Here is a 21258-nt window from a genome sequence, read left to right on the forward strand (position 1 = left end):
GGTCTTCACCGGCAACCTCTCTCCTCACCCCTCCTGAATCAATGGACCAAAAGATGGGGACCAGGGGGGTAAAGGCCCTCCCACTGTAAGGGAAGATCAGGTTTGAGACCACCTGAAGAACCTCAGTGTACACAAGTCTATGGGACGTGATGAGATGTATCCCAGAGTCCTGAGGGAACTGGCTGATGTAGTTGCCAAGCCACTCTCCATGCTATTTGAAAAGTCATGGCAGTCAGGTGAAGTCCCTGCTGACTGGAAAAAGGGGAATGTTGTGCCCATTTTTAAAAAGGGAAGAAAGGAGGACCCTGGGAACTATCGACCTGTCAGCCTCACCTCTGTGCCTGGGAAGATCATGGAACAGATCCTCCTAGAAGATATGCTCAAGCACATGGAGGACAGGGAGGTGATTTGAGATAGCCAGCACGGCTTCACCAAGGGCAAGTCCTGCCTGACCAACCTAGTGGCTTTCTATGAAGGAGTGACAAGGGACACAGTCCCCCACAACATCCTTCTCTCTAAATTGGGAAGCTACATATTTGATGGGTGGACTGTTTGGTGGATAAGGAATTGGCTGGATGGTCGCATCAAGAGGGTAGTGGTCAACAGCTCGATGTCCAAATGGAGACCAGTGACAAGTGGGGTCCCTCAGGGGTCCGTACAGGGACCGGTGCTATTTAACATCTTCATCAATGACATAGACAGTGGGATCAAGTGCACCCTCAGCAAGTTTGCAGATGACACCAAGCTGAGTGGTGCAGTTGACACACCAGGAGGACGAGATGTCATCCAGAGGGACCTGGACAAGCTGGAGAGGTGGGCCTGTGTGAACCTCATGAGGTTCAGCAAGGCCAAGTGCAAGGTCCTGCACCTGGGACGGGGCAACCCCTGGTGTCAATACAGGTTGGGGGATGAAAAGATTGAGAGCAGCCCTGCGGAGAAGGACTTGGGGGTACTGGTGGATGAAAAGCTGGACATGAGCCGGCAATGTGCGCTTGCAGCCCAGAAAGCCAACCGTATCCTGGGCTGCATCAAAAGCAGCGTGGCCAGCAGGTCGAGGGAGGTGATTCTGCCCCTCTGCTCTGCTCTGGTGAGACCTCACCTGGAGTACTGCGTCCAGCTCTGGGGCCCTCAGCACAAGAAGGACATGGACCTGTTGGAGTGGGTCCAGAGGAGGGCCACAAAAATGATCCGAGGGCTGGAGCACCTCTCCTACGAGGCCAGGCTGAGAGAGTTGGGGTTGTTCAGCCTGGAGAAGAGAAGGCTGCAGGGAGACCTTATTGCGGCCTTTCAGTACTTAAAGGGGGCCTACAGGAAGGATGGGGAGAATCTTTTTAGCAAGGCCTGTTGTGACAGGACAAGGAATAACGGATTTAAACTAAAGAAGAATAGGTTTAGACTAGACATAAGAAAGAAATTTTTTACACTGAGGGTGGTGAAGCACTGGCACAGGTTGCCCAGAGAGGTGGTGGAGGCCCCACCCCTGGCAACATTCAAGGTCAGGTTGGACGGGGCTCTGAGCAACCTGATCTGGTTAAAGCTGTCCCTGCTCACTGCAGGGGTTGGGCTAGATGACCTCTAAAGGTCCCTTCCAACCCAAAGCATTCTATGATTCTATGAAAATTAATTTATTGCCAATTAAAAATAGGTTTGGGTAGTAAGAAAGAAAGGTGAACCAACACCTTCGCCCCCCATCTCTTTTTCCCAAGCTCAACTTCACTCCTCCATTCCTGACCACTCAGCCTCTTCCCTCTGCCCTGAGCGGCACAGGGGGATGGGGAATGGGGGCCTGTGGCCAGTGCATAACAGCTCCTCTCCGCTGCTCCTTCCTCCTCATGCGTTTCCTCTGCTCCGCCCCGGTCTCTCCACGGGCTGCAGGGGAGTCTCTGCTCCAGCACCTGGAGCACCTCCTCCCCTCCTCCTTCTCTCACCTGGGTGTTGCAGGGCTGTTTCTCACACTTCTGTCCTCACTCCTCACTGCTGTGCAGCGTTCTGCCCTTTCCTAAATCTCCTTTCCCTGAGGCGCCGCCATCTTGGTTGCCGGGCTGGGCCGTGCGCTGCGGGGGGCGGCTGGAGCCGGCTGGAACCGGCTGTGTCTGGCGCAGGGCAGCCCCGGCCGCCCCTCACAGCAGCTGCCCTCGGCCAAAGCTTTGCTGGGTAAACCCAGTATGGTACTCAACATGTTTTTTTTTTTTTTCCTACCTTTATCGCAGGTGAAATAGATGCCAAAGGTATGGTTATACCATTGACAAAGAATGTTTATGGACCAATCCTTGAACGTGCTCGGGCAGAAGGCATTGAGTACAGCACTCACAGCATTATCAAACAGTAACTGGAAGCAGCGGATTGAACCAGGTTTTGGCTTTTTTTGGTTCCCCCCAACCCGGCCTCCACTTTAAGAATCTCAATTTGCACCAGCTAAAGGCAGCATCTGCCGTTTCACGCACAAATGATGCCTTCCATAAAACGGTTGCCTGAGTTTGATGTAGAAACTGGAGATACCCAGATGCATGAATTGCGGTATTTTCCTCTTAAAACTGTTACGCTTTCATGTACATGTTTCAGCATCAATCAGATTTTTCCTTATTTCTTTCCTAAAATATCCGTGAGGTTTAGGGGTTTTTTTTTCATTAATAGAGTTTATCTTCTAAGTGTATACGGTTATTATTGAGAGAAATTTAGGCTGAAAGAAAAATCTATTAGTGGGTTCTTTTGTGGTGGAAAAGTCTGGTTAATGAATACCACTGATTGAGCTTGATTGTTCATGTGGTAAAAATAATTTATCAGAATAACAGAGATGAAAGTGATACTGCAATTTTAAGTCTTATTATTCCTTTTAACAGTATTTGTGAATGTTTTCACAATAATGATATGCAAGAAATAGTTTAGAAATTCTGCACTACTAGCAAATAAGATCCTGTTAAATCTTGAAAACGCTCAGTTGTTAAATATTGGAAATCTAGATCTTAATATTTTTGAAATCCCTCTCTTATGAATGTAAACTTAAATTAATTGGAGGAGGGAGGAAGTTAAAGTCACCCTTTCCCGTTACAGAGTGGAAGCTGGTCGCGATATGTTGAAACGCCTGCTATTACGTGCTGCCTTGTGCTGTGAAGAGAGCACATTAGCATTTAGCGCTGCAGCTAGGAAGGGCATTCTCAAATACAACACAGTTAATGTGCTTAGAAGCCGCTCCAGATGACATGTTTACTCTTTCCACTTACACCGTGTGCCTTGTCCAGGTTAAGTACTGTTACAAAGGGAATAGACTGTGTAGTATAAGCAGCTTTGAAATGCAGTAGGCTTAGAGGTTTAAATCACTACTTTCTGAATTAGCTTCTGTCCTTTTGCTATCACGCTTTGAAGCGTTCATTTGGGAGCCTGTCCGCACTACTCAATACAGTGCCACTTCAGACACATGAGAGTTTGCCAGTGTACCAGCTCATGTGATGCTAAGTGCTGTGCTGCACAGACGTGCCAGCCCAGCTCTAGCGGCAGTTTAGCCACGTCAGCCCAGAACTGAACTTTAGCCTGAGTGCAGCTTCTGTCTGACAAAACAGCAGTCGCTTCCTTCCAGTTCAGGGCTGCTTCTGTGGCTTTTGCTCAGGGATTTGTATGCCACCTTGCAATGCAAGCGTGGCGTCGACTTCACTAGTTAGGCCTGGGAGATGCAATGTTGTGGGCAGATACCATTTGCACTGGCACCTGTGCAACTGACTGGAGCTCCCCTTTTCTAAAGCTGAATACTGATGCTGGAAGCTGTCAGCTTTCAACTTTGCTCACAGCCGCACTTTGCTGATAAACACACAGCCTTTTACGTCCTGAGAAGCATAGTGCTATTGTGGTCCTGAGGGGCTGGAATTCCAGGTGTTGCTCTGCCTAGGAAAAGCAGCCATAACAAGAGCTGAAGTTTTGATCTCCAAGCCTTGCTACGCAGGATTTGGATTTTCTTTGTGCATATGTAATGAAGTAGCAACTGCAATAAAGAGGAAGGTGAAAGGAGCCAAAGGGAGAAGGAAGAATAAAGGGCAGAGTATTATTGTCAAAGAGGAGGACTTTTTATACTGAACCACTGAATGCTTTTGTACTGTCAAATTTGGATTCTGTTACAGTGCCGTGCATGTTCAGAGTATCGGATGAAATCCTGGCTCCACTAAGTTGCTTTGCTTCCCACTGACCTTACAGGCTGTTGGTCTGCTGGATGGCTGATACGTGCAGCTGGGGTAAGGATGGAGCCTGCAATGAATGTTCCACTCTCTGCTGCCTCCTCCTTCCCCCAGTAGATTAAAGGCCTGCAGCTGGGGGTTAAAATTAAACTTATATCTGCTTGTTCAGTCCAGAGCTTGGTGGGGCTAGGATTTCACTTGAGAATTGTCTCTTCCCTCCCTTACCCCACAAATACACAACCATGGAGTCGTGATTCTGTATACATGCATGCACCTTGCTTGCTTTTCTGCCTAGGAAATGCAGTATGCAAAGAATTTTGGAATTTTTAAAAAGTATGTAACCTCTTTGGAGCACAAAAAGAATGAGCACTACAGAGTGTATTCTTGAAGAAAAACACTGCTACTATTTTTGAAATGTTTTGTATCAGAGTATATTTCTGTTTCCCAGTGCAATGCTGCTTTTCATTTTCTAAGTTTAGACTTAAATGAATTTAACTGAAGATTAGACTCCTCAATTCTCTTTGCATATTAATGGAAAGATAATTATAGCTTAATCACAAGATTGCTTGAAAAATAAATCTGAAAACCTGTGTTTCATTGTCATGTCATCTTTACAGTCTAATGAGATGTATATGAATGGGATTTATTTTTTTACATTGATGGTTATATTGAAAGGGTGTCTACGCATGGACTTCTCTACATATATGAAATACCTTTCCATACTTCTTGCTAGACTCACAAGAGAAGACTCTTCAAGGATTGTTTAAGCATCCACATCTAACACCCATATATATTTATATACACATACATACATTTCTGTACCTAGACATCATCTTCAGCTATAATCTTAAGACATACAATTTTTTTAGCACGTGTTTTGTGCTTGGGCACAAGGACAACCACTTAAGTGGAAAGCTATGGAACAGTAGATGTACAGTGTCTCCCTATACCCCAGGAAGAAATGAAAGCTTGGTGTCTCGCTGCCTGTCTCAGCTTGAGGGCCTTGCTCGGCTGTATACGTGCTTTGGTTTCTGCTATCACTGCCTGGGCTGAAAGGCTCTTAAGCTGTTTGTTCACATCAGGCTGCAAGGAACAGATTGTTTGTCACCGTGTGTCTCATTTCTTTCATTTTGGAATTTATTCTAGTGCCAGCTCTCCATGCAGGTAAGATCCCAGTTTCTTTCTGAGATGGAGGTGCTTGAGCCCCATTACGCTCAGACTCCTTTCCTTGCCTCAATGTTTCACACACTCTCTGCCTCAGATATTCCTGTAGACGAGAATGACACTGCTTTTCAGGGACTGGAGCACAAGTGTGACTGCCAGACAAAGGGTATGCGCTCATAGCACAATAAGTGTTTAAGGGGAAAAAAATTCTGGGGTAAAGTGATTGCGATTAAGCTGGAAAACTAACGAGGAGGGGGAGAAAAAAGAAATTTAGCTTTGAGTGTCCAGCAGAATTTATCAAGGCAAGTCAGACCATCTCAAATACACTGCGACTACAGGGTCACAGGATGTGGCTTTGCTAAGACAAAGGAATGAGTTCAGTAAACCAGAAGTTTGGGGTTTTTTTGTACTTTTTTGGTTCTAAAAAGAAAAGAATGCAATTGGAAACAGAAGGGAATCAAGGGAAATGTGGCCAAATGCCCCGAGAGACTTCTCTTCCCCCTTGTCCCTTTGAAAATAAAGTCCTTAATCCACCAAAGCACAAACCTGTGAAACAGAAATGGGTGGTCAGACCTTAGCCTTGCTGCAGGGCAGTAGTGAAAACCAAGACCGTAGCCTAGGACGCCTCAGCCTTACGGTAGTGGTTGGGTCCCTGTTTCTGATTTTAATCCCAGCAAGACAATACAGCTCCTCTTCTCCCCAGCCCTGCTCTGCTTATGCTTCAGAAGGATTAGAGAGAGAAACGAGTTTAACTTTGCTAAACTCATCTTGAAGTAAGCATTTACAGAAAATGTCAACTCATCTGAAATAACACGTTATCCTAGGATGTCGCGATGAACTGTGCCAGGTAAAGCATTGTGATAAAACATCGCTAACTAGTTTAGTCAACTGATTTTCAAAGTCTATACTAAGGTCTTTAACTAATATGCTGTTGTACCAATAGCTATGAGTTTGTATGACTTCTAGTCATCATTTCTTGCTGACTTTTGTAAAGCGTTTCCATAGATATTAAATCACACCACCACAATCACTAAAAAGTTGGTGATGTTAGTAAAACACTTAAGTTCTCTTTTTTTTTTTTTTTTTTTTAAACTCTCTACTCACCTATGATTTCTTAGGAGGAAGCTCACTAATCAAGCTTTCTTTGGCACATACAACTTATAGCTTTGTAAAAAAAAGATCTTAAATTGACACTGTTTATTAATATCCTACTTCTTGCAGGAGATACATAACATCTTCTCCACACTTGACCCAGTTTGAAAAGGCAGGCTACATGTCTTTTGAGTCTGTAGCTTGGATTACAAGAAAAAATTAATTACAATATGGCCTTTGTCTGACAGAGGAACTGACACGCATTTATTAAAATCTGTAATCCATCACAGTTGAAGATTATAGAAGATTTTTTATGATTCTTATTTTTTTTTCTAGATCAGAACCAATATGTGTGAGTAAAGAGATTATCCTAAGCACTTATGTTTTAAATAACTTGTCAACATGCTAAGATGATGAATGTGATTACAAACATCTCTGGAAGAAACCTTGAATGACAGCTGATTCCTTGGATTATCGTTTTAAAATGTCTGCAAAACATTTAGGTTGAAAGAAACAGTTATATCAAGATGGGATTTTAGAAAGGAGGATTCCTTTTTTGCTTTTGGTCCATAGGGGTTTGAAAAACATAGTAGAATTAATTGGCCTAAAAAAGACTGTGTTGTAAATACAGGAATAGAAGATATCAAAATAAAAATGCATGAAGTTATGTGAGGCTACAAGCCAGTTTTCCTAAAGAAAAGGCTGGAGAAGTAGTGCATGAGCATTACAGTTTCTTATGTTGTGTGCTAATGTGGTGAAGAGTAGAAGTATACGGTAAGAAGATTATGGAATATGGTTTGCAAATGGCCATAAGATCACAATTAACCTCTCTTGTACAGGCACCCCTAGATATTAAGAAAGGAAAAAATTGTGTCTGTTTTTGGAATGAGAGGGCAGAATTATATAATATTGCTGTCCCCGTTAGCCGAGACTGCAAGCGGAGCGTGTCGGTCAAGCGGAGAGATTTAGAGGAAGTAGTATGGAACCTTCCAGCCACCTGGAAAAAGGAGATACCCCTTCCTCAAAGAGCAATTGGTACACACCTTTGTGTACACCAACTTTGTGCCTGAACGCTGTGAAGAAAGTGTATGTCTAATTCAACAGTGTTGTAACAATGTGTATCGTTTGGGACAATGAGCCTATTCTTTAAATTTGTTAACTCTTATTATGTAACACCCCCAAAATAACACAAATATAGTAAGAAAAAAACCTGGGTCCTATGTTTCAAAGGTGTTTAACTTGGCTAGGGATATGTTGGAAGTTCACTTGCATTTAGAAGCCGTATCTCAGTCCCGCTCTTCCTGGACTTCAGAAGTAGCGAATATGCAGGTATGACAAGCACCACCAGAGGAAAAAAAAAAAAAAAAAAGTGTAAAACCTGAATAAAGATGGCTCAGAAAAGTAGGTTCCCTCATTTCTGAATTACTCAATCAACTAGTTATGGCTGTGAACTAAAGTGGCAAGTACTAGTATCTGCAGGCACATGGCTGTGCCCCTGGCCTGAGGCCGAGCTACCTGCACAGATCCTGGGGCACTGCTGGGCACGAGCCGGGAAGCCGCAGAAGAGAGCAAGAGTAGCAGCTGGCAGATGTTCCGAATAGCCCCATGAAGTCTGGCTGCGATTCACAGGGAATTATGTGAGGGAAGGCCAAACTCTGGCGGAGACCTTTTGGAAAGAAGAGCTTGCAAGGGCAGAAATACCAAGGTAACCATGCTGATAATACCATGTACGGCTGAGATGATCTAAGTGCTGCAGCATCAGAGGTTTCACATTTGGGTATGGATGTGACAAAACTGGGGCCCATGAAAAAAAGGTAATTAGGTAATTAGGTTGTTTATCTGCAAAGAGACAGGGAGACCAGGGTGGAGAAAGAGGGATCAACATGGATAGGGGAAGAATAAGCAAGGGAAAATGGAGAGAAGAGGGGTAAAAGGGGATGTGTGCATGTAAGCAGGCTGCTGGGCAGTACCCTGGCCCGACTGTGCCCTGTGCCGGATCACTGCCCTCTGTCCTGCCTTCTTTTCAAATCTTAGTTCTATTTTCTGCGTGATGAATCCTGTTTCTATCACTGTCCCAGGTGTGCATGCATGCATGTCTGTGCGTGTCTCCCTGTGTGGAATACATGCCCTGCGTGGCCCCTAGCCAGACCTGCAGAGGGAAATTGGGCTGAGACAGGAGCATCCTCCTGCATTCAGCTCTGGTGGACAGGGAAGGGGAAACCCCCCCAAGCCCAGTGGATTCAGCCACTGCATAATGCTTTACTGCATTACTGCGTTACTGTGGTTATAAAGAGAAGTGGTCAAGTGTGAAAGAGAATTCAAGCGCATTAACACGTTAAAACAGTTTTACAAAACAAACTATACATTACTTTGTTTTCATTATTTTGTCTATAAGATCCTTTTTTAAAAGAAAAAAGAGGACAAGAGCAGTAAAAAGTCTGCTTTACTGCTAGCTATTTTGTCTCCTGTCTAGCACCTTTACACTCATTTCGTGTATCAACAAGTACAAGGATTTTTTTTTTTTTAAAGTTGCCACTGTTTAGATTCCTCTAAACCTAAATTTGTTTTGGCTTTGTTGCACCTCTGCCTACCCTCAATCCCACACTGCTGAAGGGGTCTAGATCTGCTGCCACACTGACATGCCTCACACACCCTTGCCTCAGGACATCAGTCTCCAAGTCCACATCAGGTCCGTCTTCTCCCACCCCCTATTTTTCATCTACGATACTGTCCATTAGTTTCTTTGGCATTCTGGTCCAGAACAGTACCTCGGCTCTCAATATTCCTACATAGCAACTGAATGTACCAAAGTGAGAAAATAGTTACTCTCGCGGCCTGTGTTATTTCTACACAAAGACCTATTCTGCTCCAGGCTCCTCCACCCTCCTCAGTGCTGCAACCTTCAGCACAATCAGTACCTTTTCTTGCCAGTTCAGGTTACAGAAAATGAGTGGCCAAGTTGAAACAATTTGCTTTTGTTCTTGCAGAGATTACTTGCTTTACTGCTTCCCAGAGTTTGGCTTCTGCTTTGCCAAAGGAGGCAGCGAAGAGCTCAGCAGTTGAATGAATGGTCTGAAGCAAAGCCAGCGTGGAGAAATCTTGCAAGTGGGCATTTAAGGCAATTTGGAGGCCTGGGACAGCTTGTGGGTGACTAGACTGGGAGAGGCTAAACCAGGAGCCAACGTGGACACTACGGAAGTGGAGCAGAGATTAAATAACAAAACGTAAAGTTTTCTAAAACTGTCTTCTGAACTCACAGATTCCACAGGAAGAGCAGCCATCTCCAGGTGAGCCTTGAGTCCTTATTCTTGTAAGTAAAATCTCTCTCATATGACAGTGAAGACTTTTTACTGTATGTGGTAGACTGCTAAGCACAGACTGGAATATTTATATTTATTTTTGCAATGCCATAGGTAAAAACAATTTAACAATGCCAAGTACAGGTGTTATTCTCATAAAAACTTCTCATTTCAAACCAAATGATTTCTATTTCCCACAAAAAGTTAAAATCACATGCAGCTAAATGAAGGTTAATTGCTTAAGATGCACAGTTATATATCAGAAGACTTTGTTAAAATGAAAACATACTGGACTACATCATTTTAACAAGGCAATTACACAGAACTAGAAAACTGACTCTGTAGTAAAATATAAAAATCTACAATTATAAATATAAATTTGGTCCATGGAATCACTACAGAAGTAGCAGTATTTACAGTAAGTATCAGATTACTATTCTAAATGCCTAATTGAAGTCTTAAAATGTTGAATGTTATGGAGAACAGTATTTTATTTACATTCTACTATATTAAAAGTTGTATTTCTAGCAAATGTAAATTGTTATAAATACAGCAAATAAATCAAATACTAAAACCATGACACGTTTGTTTGTAATTGAGACTCCCCTAACATCTATAAATATGATAATTTTAAGTTAAAAGTAAAGCCAAAAACTAATACTGAAAAAACATACCACAATTCAATTCTTAGAAACACTGTAAAAGTCAATCAAGTTAGTCCAGACGTAACAACGTATTACAAGAAATCTTTCAAGAAAAGGCACACATTGTTAATAATAAAAGTTCTGCAGTAAAGTCATATGTAACAGAAATGACTGTTTGAGCAACGGTTGGGATCTGATTACATATATAGTGACTGGACAGATTTCCCCCCCCACAAAGTATAAAACTGAAAATATTAATGGTAAACTCCAGGTGTGACTGGTGTGATGTAGGTGTGTCTGAGTTTAATTTGATGTGTTAATTAAACTAAAGATTCTAAACTTTCAGCCACATTTCCATCGGGTAAAGCTGAGCCATTACTGTCCATAGATGCTGAAGGGTTTTCTTCTTGCCTTGTGCTGACAAGGCTGAGAATAGCTTTGTACAGAAACTGGTACTGTTCCTGGAGAAGAAAAGAGGATATAGTCAGTATGTTGTCAGAAATAGTAACACTAGCCTATCTTGTAACACTGTTACTCCAAATTAATTAACAGCTGATGTGTCAGTCTGTTAATGTACTGTGCTCCACAACTTGTGTTACTTAGCAGCTTTATTAATTTCCTAACTAATGGCTCCCCCTGTACACGATGTAAAGCACAACATTAAGGAACACAGTACAGGTCAGGGAGAAACCTGTATTTTTGAAGAAATATTATGTGCTAAACCTGACCCTTGTTAGAGTCAATTGCAAAGTTCCCATTGACTGAATGGGGTCAGGATTAGGGGTACTATTTGTCTGTTGGCTTTTTTTTTTTCCTTGAATATATTCTCATTTTTTTCCCCTCTGAATTCTATTCAAGGCAGATTTTTTTTTTTTTTTTTCCCTGGTACTTGCAGTTACTGCTCATGTTTTTGAAGACCCTGCCAAGTGTAGGAAGAGAGATGAGACTTTGTGGGAAGATTCACTGAGGAGGCCACTGCCTAGAGGGAGCAGGAGGTTTCAGCTGGGTGCAGTGGGAAACACAGAGTGCCAGAAGCCAGCCGGACTGCAGTGTGGGCTGGGAAGGGGAGAACAGCTGGATGCTCTGGGCAGCGCCGCGCCTCGGGAGTGCAGGCACCGAGAAGGCTGTGCTGCATCAGGTAACAGTGGATGCTCTGAAAGGGCAGAGGAATATTTTGGGTTCTAGGGTGGATATATGAGGATAAAGAATTTCTGTGACGGAAGGAGTGGCGAGCAGTAAGATAGGCTTAATAGGGTGGGGTTTGGGGTCTGGACTATTAGGTTGCACTAAGATTAAGGGATAGGAAGAGCAATGAATTTGAAAATCTGCAGTAGGAAGATGAGAAACTGGAAATCTGAGATAAAGGGCTCAGGTATTTGCTGGAGGCTCCTGGAGCAAGAGGAGTGAAGGTCCTAATGGTGCTGCTGAGGTGGGAAGAGTTTCCATTTTCACTGAAATGTCTGCTAAGCACCTCAGTCTGGGCAGGGCAAGGGGCAGACACATCTGTGAATTCTGTGTCATGTCCTGGTTTTGCTGTCAAAACACCTAACATTTCACTCCTAAAGTGTTCTCTTTATTACATCCATTGTAGCTCTACAGCAGTCAGATTTATAGTGGTATGACCAAGGGGGCAGGGTTCATAGTTTTTCATTTCTGTGATGAATTTTCATTTGTATGACACTGACTTAGTAAGTAACTCTTATTTGTAATACTTTTCAAGTTTTTTCTCTCTGTAAGCACAGTGACAATGGTATTAAGTGACCATTCAACAGATCAGAAAAGATCAAATTCTATCCTGAAATGGAAAACTAGAGTAACTACTGCAGGGTCTACTTGGAGTACAGATTTATTCCTCCTGAATTAAAACCTTTGTTTACATGACATAGTGCAGATTTTATGATGATGGTGGCAGCTCTGCACATTTTGAATATGACCACTTGATAACGACATAACAGCTTTTCATGGGAAATACTTTGTTTTGGAATAAGCAGCAGGTCTACTACAGCACCTCTGGAAGACAGTTTTGATTAACTCATGCAGAAACTAAGATGCCAGTGGTTCAGTAATGTTGCCCTAAGACCTAAGCATGCTAATGATACCACACACAGCAAAAAAAAAAATATGCACACATTTTGCTTATTACTTACAATGTCTGTAAAGACTCCAGGCCTCATCAAATTTATCATCTTCGCTACCTGGTAAACATCCACTGAGTTCTCATTTTCCAGTTGATGCATCAGTGTTGTTAATGCACAGAAAGTGCCTGCTGTCACCCCTCCATGCCTTTGTAAAGTAAAAAAAAAAAAAAACCACACCAAACAAAATACAAACAAAAGTCTCTAGAAACTGGATCAAGTTTCTACAGCTGGAGAAAATACATAGTCCAGGGTAAACTGATAAGATTAATTTCTGTCATATGATCTTTACACTTTCTGAAATAGGCCTGCCCAACAGTGCCTTAACACAACCTTCACAGCACCTGGCTACAACTTCTGGAGAGTCTTTAAAAGCCAGTCAGAGTTATTTCCCTACAATCCTCTACTAACCAAATCCTGAAGGCCTCAGGTCCTTCAGTATTTTTGGTCATTATTAAACAGCTGGGGAAGGGTAAGGTGCCTCATCTAAACAGTCTTACTTCTTTCAGTAATACACAATGAAGCCCTGATTGATTTCCTCTCCTAATGCCCTACTGAACAATAAGCCCGAGTATCAAAATGATAGAATTGAAAACACTGAAGTGTGATAAAATAAAAATGTTTCCCTTGTTGATGCAGCTGAAACAGAAGCAGCAGCACTATTGTTAGGTGCAGACTTTGTGCTTTGTTTCAGTGGCTTTCACTCTAAGTGAGACGAAAGGATGGTTCTACAGAAAAACATCAAAACAAATTGAAAGATGCAGTTCTTACTCATCATGTACAATCATGGGTCCATCACGGTTGGAAGTTTCCTCTTTGATGATGCTGATCAGTTCAAAAGTTTTACTAATAGGACTATCAGGATTTGGCCATTTTGGACACTGAAAATGCCTCACTTCAAGTACATAGTCATCCTGAAAAAGTGAAAAAAAAACATAAATCAATTTGGTAAAATATTGACTGTCTTTATTCTTATCCTTCACCCTATTCCAGTCCGGCTCCAGCTTCCAGATACAGAATCCCACTGCTGTGGCAGTTGGACTACCCTATTCCCCATGTCACCACATTATCTATAGAGATTACTCGCTCCCTGGGTGTTTCAAGGGCATGGAATTTTATCACCCATTTACCATAGAAAATGTAACAAAATGTAGGCATTACCTTTAACAAATCAAGTCCTGAGTTACATGTTTATGACAGTGTTACCTGTGTAGCTTCTAAGATAAAGTCTTGGATTATGAGCTTCTCCTCGTTAGACAGACACTTGTGTTCTTCAGCAATCATAGTAACTTTGAAACTCTCACAGTTTATAGGCTCATCTTTGTTTGGCCAGTATACAAATTCATCTTCAGCCTTCAGGAAAAAACAAGAAGCCATAAAACTAAGAAATGCTGAGATCTTAAAATAAAACTTAGTAATCAATGCAGCCAGCTAGACTTAAATTGACAAATTAAAACTGGAGTGAGATTACAAACATCACAAGTGATGGTTTTCAGACACCTCTGTAGTGATCCTGACCAGAAGACCACTGTACCCCATGGAGACAGCGACCCACATGATAGTCAACATGTGTTGCGCTGTGCTGTGCTGTGCCACACGTCCAGCCTGGCCTTCAGGCTGCGTTGTGCTGCCCATAGTCCACGGTCACAGGATAAACTTAGCCGGTGGATGGTAACGTAGGAGCCTGCAGGCAGCTCCCCACTTTGTACCAATGATTATGCCACTTGCGTGGCCTTGGGATTATCTAAAAGTGCAGCAAGAAGTTCTCATGAGAACATCCTTTCTGTTTGACAGCAGAAACGATGAACAGAGTTGTTTTAAGACAAACCTATCATAGTTTGAATGACCAAAATGGGGGTAACCCTTCCATGGATGGGAGCTGCATGGCGTGGTGTAACTTGATCAGAGATACGTTCAAAGCTGCACAACTCGGGGTTCCCAGCATCTATCTGATGGGATGGAAGATTATCTATACTAGCCTCTCCTTTATAGTGTTAGCTCTAATAAATACCATTTTAAATGATACTTTACAGAGTCTGAGTGTCTTTCTCACTGGGATCATAATGAACCAGCACCTGCTGGCAAAACAACCTCCCTTATTACAAGGGCTAACTATCTGTGTAACATTCATAAAGCATTTGATGGGAAGAAAAAACCAAACATTGTCTTGGTTGTACATGTTTTTCCAATCATGCAAGACTCTCCAAAGCATTTGCATGGCTTTCCTCCAAACTCTACCAAACACGATGCCATCTCACACGTCAAGATTTCTCTAAGTACCAACCTAAAAGCTCTCAGAGATTCGTACATTTCTAGTAACTGAAAAACATACTCACTTGTTATTAAATTACATGTGCAGAATGAACACGTGAGCTTCTTTTGCTGTTTAGAGTCAGATAAATCCCTGCTAAACATTTGTTTGTAACTTTAGGAGACGAGCAAGAGAAACAACCTCATATTTCTCCCCTTACCTAATAATGGCTGAAGAAGCCATATTATTACAACTAATGGACCGAAAACTAACCTTGCATAATGGTTACTTCTGCTGTTTGGCTGTTTTTATAAATTATACAGGAATGATTCAATACTTTCTCATGCCAGTTGCAATCTGCCCACACAATGATCTCCAGACTTCCACTAGATGATCTGGAGATTTTACACTCAGCACAGTATTATTAATTTTTACTTTTTTTTTTTTTTCAAAATCCAAGATATTGTCTCATGTCCTGCATATTTCAAAATGGTAATACTAATAAAATTCATACATAAACCTGAAACAATCAGCTAAACTTACCATATTCTGGCTATCAGGAAGCATGACTATTAGCTGGGCATTATGGTCCCATATCATTCTCCAGAAATCCTTGATAGTGTGTAGTAAGGGATGCTGGGTAATAATGAATTCATTACTTTGATAATAACCCTGCAAAAAAAAATCAACAGACTCAGAACTTATGCCCAACTATTAACATTTAAAGGAAGCTTGTAGTGGACAGAGACAGAAGCCTAGAAAATAAATTGCAGACTTGTGCCTCCTTTGGCTTCCTGCAAATATTAGAAGAATACAAAACTTCCATTGCAGTATTTTCCAGACGAGAAGAATAAAATCAATTACACTGAAATAATTTTTAAAACTTAAAAAAATTGATAAAAAAAAAAAAGACAAAAGAAATCAGTGGAGACTTGAACAGCCAACTCAGAATGAAAATACGTTAACTCATACACACATGCTAATTGTTCTACGCTAGCCAGAGTTCCAGTGGAGTTGGAAACCTCAAACAAATAAAAGAATACTTGAAAGATCTGCAAAAATCCCAAGCGGGTCTCTTAATTTGGACAGATGTCCCAGATCAACTTCTCACCACAAGAGAATTCCTTTGCACTAATGCACCTGATGTAGGATCATGCATACACAGCACTGCAGGGAGCTTTCCCATCTCTTCCTTGAATGTCCAGGAAGCATTTACTCCTCCCTCACAGCTAATGAAAGGGAAAAGAGTTGAAGAAAATCCAGGGAACAAAAAGATAATGGGAAGCTAATGAGCTATGGTGCCTTGGGCTATGCCAGTTGCAAAAGCTCTGTAAGATGAGCAGGAAGGCAGGCAAACCACAGTACAGCCATTAAAAACTAACTTGTTAGTTAACACTTTTAGTTCATCTCAAAAGATCCTTTCATAGGTGGCATTTAGCTTTACCAGTTTTTAAAACTATGATGGGATTTCTGGTTCTGCAGATTGTTAAAATGCAATGCACTTAACCAAACTTAAAACCAGTAGTAACAGTAATAATACTTTCTGGGGGAAATAACTCTTTCAGGCAGAGTGAATAATGGAAGAAAGGAACTTTGAAAATGAGGACTGTGCCACCCTAACTCGGCCACATGGCAGCTCTGAAAACAGCTATACAACAGGCCATTGTTTTTCACCAATACAGTTAACTGACTTACCATAATATAGGAAGCATTGATGTAGTCTGTTCCTTCACCAGACAGTGATGAGATACCCACTCTAGATCTTTCCACTGTAAAAAAAAAAGTCATGAACTAGTACGTATGATACAATGACTCATATATTATAGCAATTATCTCTCATATCTCATAGGATTAACACTAAGCTCCATCAATCAGGATAAAGTGTAATCCAGCCATCTATTTTGTTTTCCTCTATGTAGTACTTAACAATTTCTTCACTAAAAGTACTTTACAGAGCATTGCTCCATGCCAATGCAGATGTCTTCAGTTCTTGCTGAGGAAAGGTTGAAGGTTTGACACACACAGTTCATAAACATTTTGCCACCCAGAGGAGGTGATTTGAACAAGCTTACCAGGAATGATGGATGAAGTTCGGTTCTTTTCTCTGTTACACTGTTTGAGTGCAGTTGAATAATCACACTGCTGGGTGTTAGACTGGCTCAGTAACTGAAACAATGAAATTAAAGAAAATCAGGTAACTGTACAAAACCTGTTTCTTCATTAGCTGCATTAAACAGAAGGGTGCATGTACTGCAGGTTAGCTGTTGCTCTTAACTTTAGGTATCTAGTCATCTGGCTAAACTACTTAGCAAGTCATCAGAATCTTTTCTTCACTGTTTTATCGGTCCAAATGATTCTTGAGCCCTAGGTCCATAAGCATGTCTTTGAAGAAAATGCCACTTCATGTTGTTCCATATCCAGCCCCCCAGTGCTTGTTGCCATCCTGGTGTTGTTTCGATTTTGCCTGCACAGCTGTTTGTGTAATTTTAAATAGTTTTGGAAAGCAGTAAATGTCTGTGCAGAAAAATCTGCATTGTTATATATAGACAGCATAGCTCCTGATGTGAGGCATCTCTAGATATCCCAGTTATGAGCTTCCTGATTTTCTCTCCAAACCTGTGATAGGAAAATAGGACTGATGTGGGGGGCGGATCATTGACTTACTTGTTTCAACTAATGCAATTCAAATAGACTAGAGTATGAGAAGGAATGAGTATATACATATATACACCACAATGCTGTATATATACTGCTTAGGCACGTAATAAGTTTGGAAAGCAGGTTTTTCCTAGTTTGTAGGGGCTTTTTTTGATTGCTAGAAAAATCAACCAGATTAATCAGAATGTTCAAAAGAATTCAAAAGACTTTTCTGTGATGTTTTGGGCTGGGCACATGTAGCTTTCAGAAGCTGCCTGCTTTGGAATAACAAATAGCAAACCAGAGAAGTTCCCTCAAAATGAATTAGGCCACAATTTTTTTTCATCTAAACCAGTTCTTCAGTAAAACAAGACTCCACATTTTTGTTATTATTCTAGTAATTTTAGCTTGAAAAGGAAATTGCAAAGGATTGAGTGATACATGTCCCTTTCTGATAATATTTAAGCTTTTGAAATTGGAGCTCTGCATGGCTTCTGCAATTTGCACTGCACACTCTGTGTTTATATATATTTACACATTCTATTCGTATATATTGTGTTTTATTCTTTCATCTGAGCAGGAAAGGTGGGATGCTTATTTCTCCAAGCACATCACAGCTGAGGTAAGAGTCCCTACTTTTCCCTAGGAAAAAACAGTGCAATACTGTCAGATCATTCAAGCCAGGATAGCAGCAAACTGTGAAATCCTTTGGTATGTTGTTCCTATTCTGTTGTTCTTGCATTGTTCATTATCTTGGAGAAATACTAGTTACTGTGCCTATGTGACCAAAATACTTCAGAAAATGAATATATTAATATTTTTCATAGCCTCATTATCTACTGACATTACCTATGGACTTATCTGCTTAAGTTTTTTAATTATGATCCAATAGCTAATTGTAGAAAGAATACACATTATCCCACGTAGTCCTCCTTAGAATTAAAATCCTTAGAGAGAAAGGTTCTAATAATTAATTTCCTGTTAAATTAGGGAGAGCAAAGTCTGTTTTGCTACTTAATCTGGAAAACATTTAAGTGTGATTTACTTCTCTGGATTCAAATCCATTTGAAAAGGTAGGATTTTCTGTGTTTCCCCTGTAAGTGACCCAGTGAGCGAGCTAGACTTCCCATTCTCCTCGAGTCAATGAGCTGTTTCCCTCATAGATTCTGGGCTGTTACCCAGCTGGGTCTGCTCTTTCTCTGAGTGACTGAAAGTCCCGTGCATGTACACACTGATCTCCACATCCACAAGCACCAAAGCGTTCACTTATCGCCTGCTGCGGTGAAGTCTGTCTTCTAGCCAGTGTTGTACACTGAGGGGAATATGCTGATTGACCAAGATAGATCATGACATTTTTGCCAGAATGACATCTTTCCAGACTGTTGTTTTATCTTTGGGATCTTCGCGCAAAGGCGTGTAGTTAGATTTTCAAAAATCTACTTACTGGCCTATTTCTCATGCTCTTTTTTTTGTTTGTTCGTTTGTTTAAGAGTATGCAAATAATTCTTTTGTCCCAACTGACTGCATGCATTTGTTAAATTGCTCCTGAATTTAGGCTCAGCAATTAAATTTTAGACAGAGAAAGGTAATGAAAGTTGTGTTAAGATACCCACTTTTAAGTCATTCAAGTTTGTAAACTTAAAGCTTTTCTTGTTACTATCTCGGAGAGCTCACCTTGAATTGTTTCTCCAGTCTGGTCTTTCCTGTTGGTCCAGGTATCAAGAGGGCATTAACATAGGCATGAATGTGAGTCTCAAGGACTTCTGTTTCTTTACTGAGTATCGCTTCGACCAATGCATCGTGAATGAAGATGTATTGCTCCTAGGAAAATAAAACCAAACATCTGGGCTCCAATTATTTTCAGATACCCCTGGACACCTCTGGCTAAGCTGCCACTTCTGACGTGGTCAGTATTTCTTCACAGCATGCTACTGTAGGGGAGTTTTCTCAAAAGCGATCTGCTACAGTGAAGGCTGTCCCTCTGCAGTGACAGTACACATTTACAAGCACAACTGAACTACACATACAATGTATAGATGATATAATACCAAATCCCTACCACCTGTCCTATCTCATGTTCACAGAACAGGGTTAAAAATGCAAGCATAGCCTTGAGTCAAATTTCCAAGTCAGCTTGTTATGCTACTCTCCCTGCCTTTCTTGCAATAAAGTGATCACTCCCAGTTCCTACTGCTATCCTCTATTTTCTCTATCACGTTCTTTGGAACAAGTGCCCATGCTGTTGTTGATTACCATTTTTTCTATTGAAAGGCACTGGGGAATCTGACCACCTGTTCTTGAAACCTGAAATAGACTTTCAAATGCCCTGCTGTTGTCCTTATTGTTTTCTTCTACTGTTCTATATATAATCTTCAGTTTAAAGCAGCTATAGATAATCTTCTGTCTGAAACAGATTTTTTCCTTACTTTTCATTGCCTGATATCAATTGCCTGATATTTTATTGCCTGTTTGATCAGGTTCAGTGAAGATCTGAACACCTGACAATGGTGTTTCCTTAAAAAAACTATGACAAAAATACATGCCCAGCCAAGAAAGTGAGATTTATACAGACTCTCTGAGTCCTCCCTGATAAACAGACAAGAGCCCACAGATAGGTAACTTCTAGTGCATTGCTCTAAGCAAGACTAAAAGGATGTCTCTATAAAAACAAGGGAAGTAAAAGGGAAAGTCCAGTTTGGTGACTGGTTGCCAGCCTCTCTGGCAGTGCCAAAAAGAGGACAATTTCTGTTCTGCAAACAGAAATAGTGCGTAATAGTGTCTCACTGTATGTATTTTATTCTTACCTCAGTCTGCACCAAGTAGTTCCTCTGGGTACGTATGTGTTTTAAGAATCCAAATATGTTGACTGTCCCTTCATGCTGGATTTGCTGCAGCATGCTGTCTAACACTATGTATGTGCCTGTCCTTCCAACACCAGCGCTACAAAACAAAATAATAGTCATGAGCCTGAAGTAAAACAATAATGAAAAGAACTGTTTCTTATACATAGCTTTTTTCAACAAACTGCTCTGTAGGGAAGATCTTCCTCTACAAATTGTTTTATTATATGATACACTTTGCTAAAACTTCAAGGCTGGTAATGAAGAAAAATCCTTCAAACTCATCTTTTTCCTTGTGCAAGAATAGATCTAAAGATCATTTTCTCAAACGATTTTTAATGTTATCAATTGAAATAGAACTAAGGGGTTTCCTGCAGGTCTGCAATTTTCAGGCTTCTGATATTCCTTAGGATACTTTGTCAAGTATACCTAGAAAGGGTGGCATACGTCAGCATTTGGGCACAGTTAATGTGCTCAAGTTCTTCTATGTTGAAACACATAGCATTTTAAAGGGAAAGTTGCATTATGCCACCCATTACAGACATAGGAGATTTCAAAGATACCAGGCTGAGGAAAACCCCAGGAACTGGAAGAGCTGCTGAAGGTACACCTGTAAAAGAAAAAGCTTAGCACTCTTCAGATACAGCTAAGATGGCAAGCAATGGTTGCAACCCCTCTTAAAAAGGCAAAATGCAGAAGAAAGGGTTAATCAACTCACTCCTGTTATGAACTCTGACTCATCTAGCATAAAACCAGCTGTATTCTAAGACTAAAACCTGACTTTTTCTTTCATAAAATATCTGGGTAGGGAGTACTAGGTCAAGAGGTCATTTTTTGTTATCTAGTTATATATGGGAATTAGTCAGTTGTAATTCCCCTCTAAGTTATGAGGAAACGTTATGTGTATTGGTACATGGAACTTGACAGCAACACTGTGCTGGGTCTGCATGGTCCCTTAAGGGCAGATCCAAGCTCAGTCCATACATGGTAATTCAGTCATCTCATTTCTTCCACACAGGTGGCACAAAGCACG

General features: G+C 41.2%; 2 protein-coding genes across 2 annotated transcripts in view; one reads left to right on the plus strand and one right to left on the minus strand.

Moving 5' to 3' along the window:
- Window positions 1–2329, plus strand: part of AASS (aminoadipate-semialdehyde synthase) — a 29785-nt gene extending 27456 nt beyond the window's left edge. The window contains exon 23 of the mRNA XM_075717671.1: window positions 2211–2329. Coding sequence (XP_075573786.1) covers window positions 2211–2329 — 119 coding nt within the window. The remainder of the gene's footprint in view (window positions 1–2210) is intronic.
- Window positions 2330–10682: 8353 nt separating this feature from the next.
- The window catches only part of PTPRZ1 (protein tyrosine phosphatase receptor type Z1), a 103036-nt gene continuing 92460 nt past the window's right edge, over window positions 10683–21258 (minus strand). The window contains exons 23-31 of the mRNA XM_075727811.1: window positions 20190–20325; window positions 19060–19206; window positions 16821–16914; window positions 16444–16517; window positions 15292–15420; window positions 13704–13850; window positions 13269–13411; window positions 12510–12645; window positions 10683–10823 (exon numbers count right to left, since the gene is read on the minus strand). Of these exons, the coding sequence (XP_075583926.1) occupies window positions 10683–10823; window positions 12510–12645; window positions 13269–13411; window positions 13704–13850; window positions 15292–15420; window positions 16444–16517; window positions 16821–16914; window positions 19060–19206; window positions 20190–20325 (1147 nt within the window). The remainder of the gene's footprint in view (window positions 10824–12509; window positions 12646–13268; window positions 13412–13703; window positions 13851–15291; window positions 15421–16443; window positions 16518–16820; window positions 16915–19059; window positions 19207–20189; window positions 20326–21258) is intronic.

This window comes from Pelecanus crispus, chromosome 1, assembly GCF_030463565.1.
Source record: "Pelecanus crispus isolate bPelCri1 chromosome 1, bPelCri1.pri, whole genome shotgun sequence".
Classification (NCBI taxonomy): Eukaryota; Metazoa; Chordata; class Aves; order Pelecaniformes; family Pelecanidae; genus Pelecanus; species Pelecanus crispus.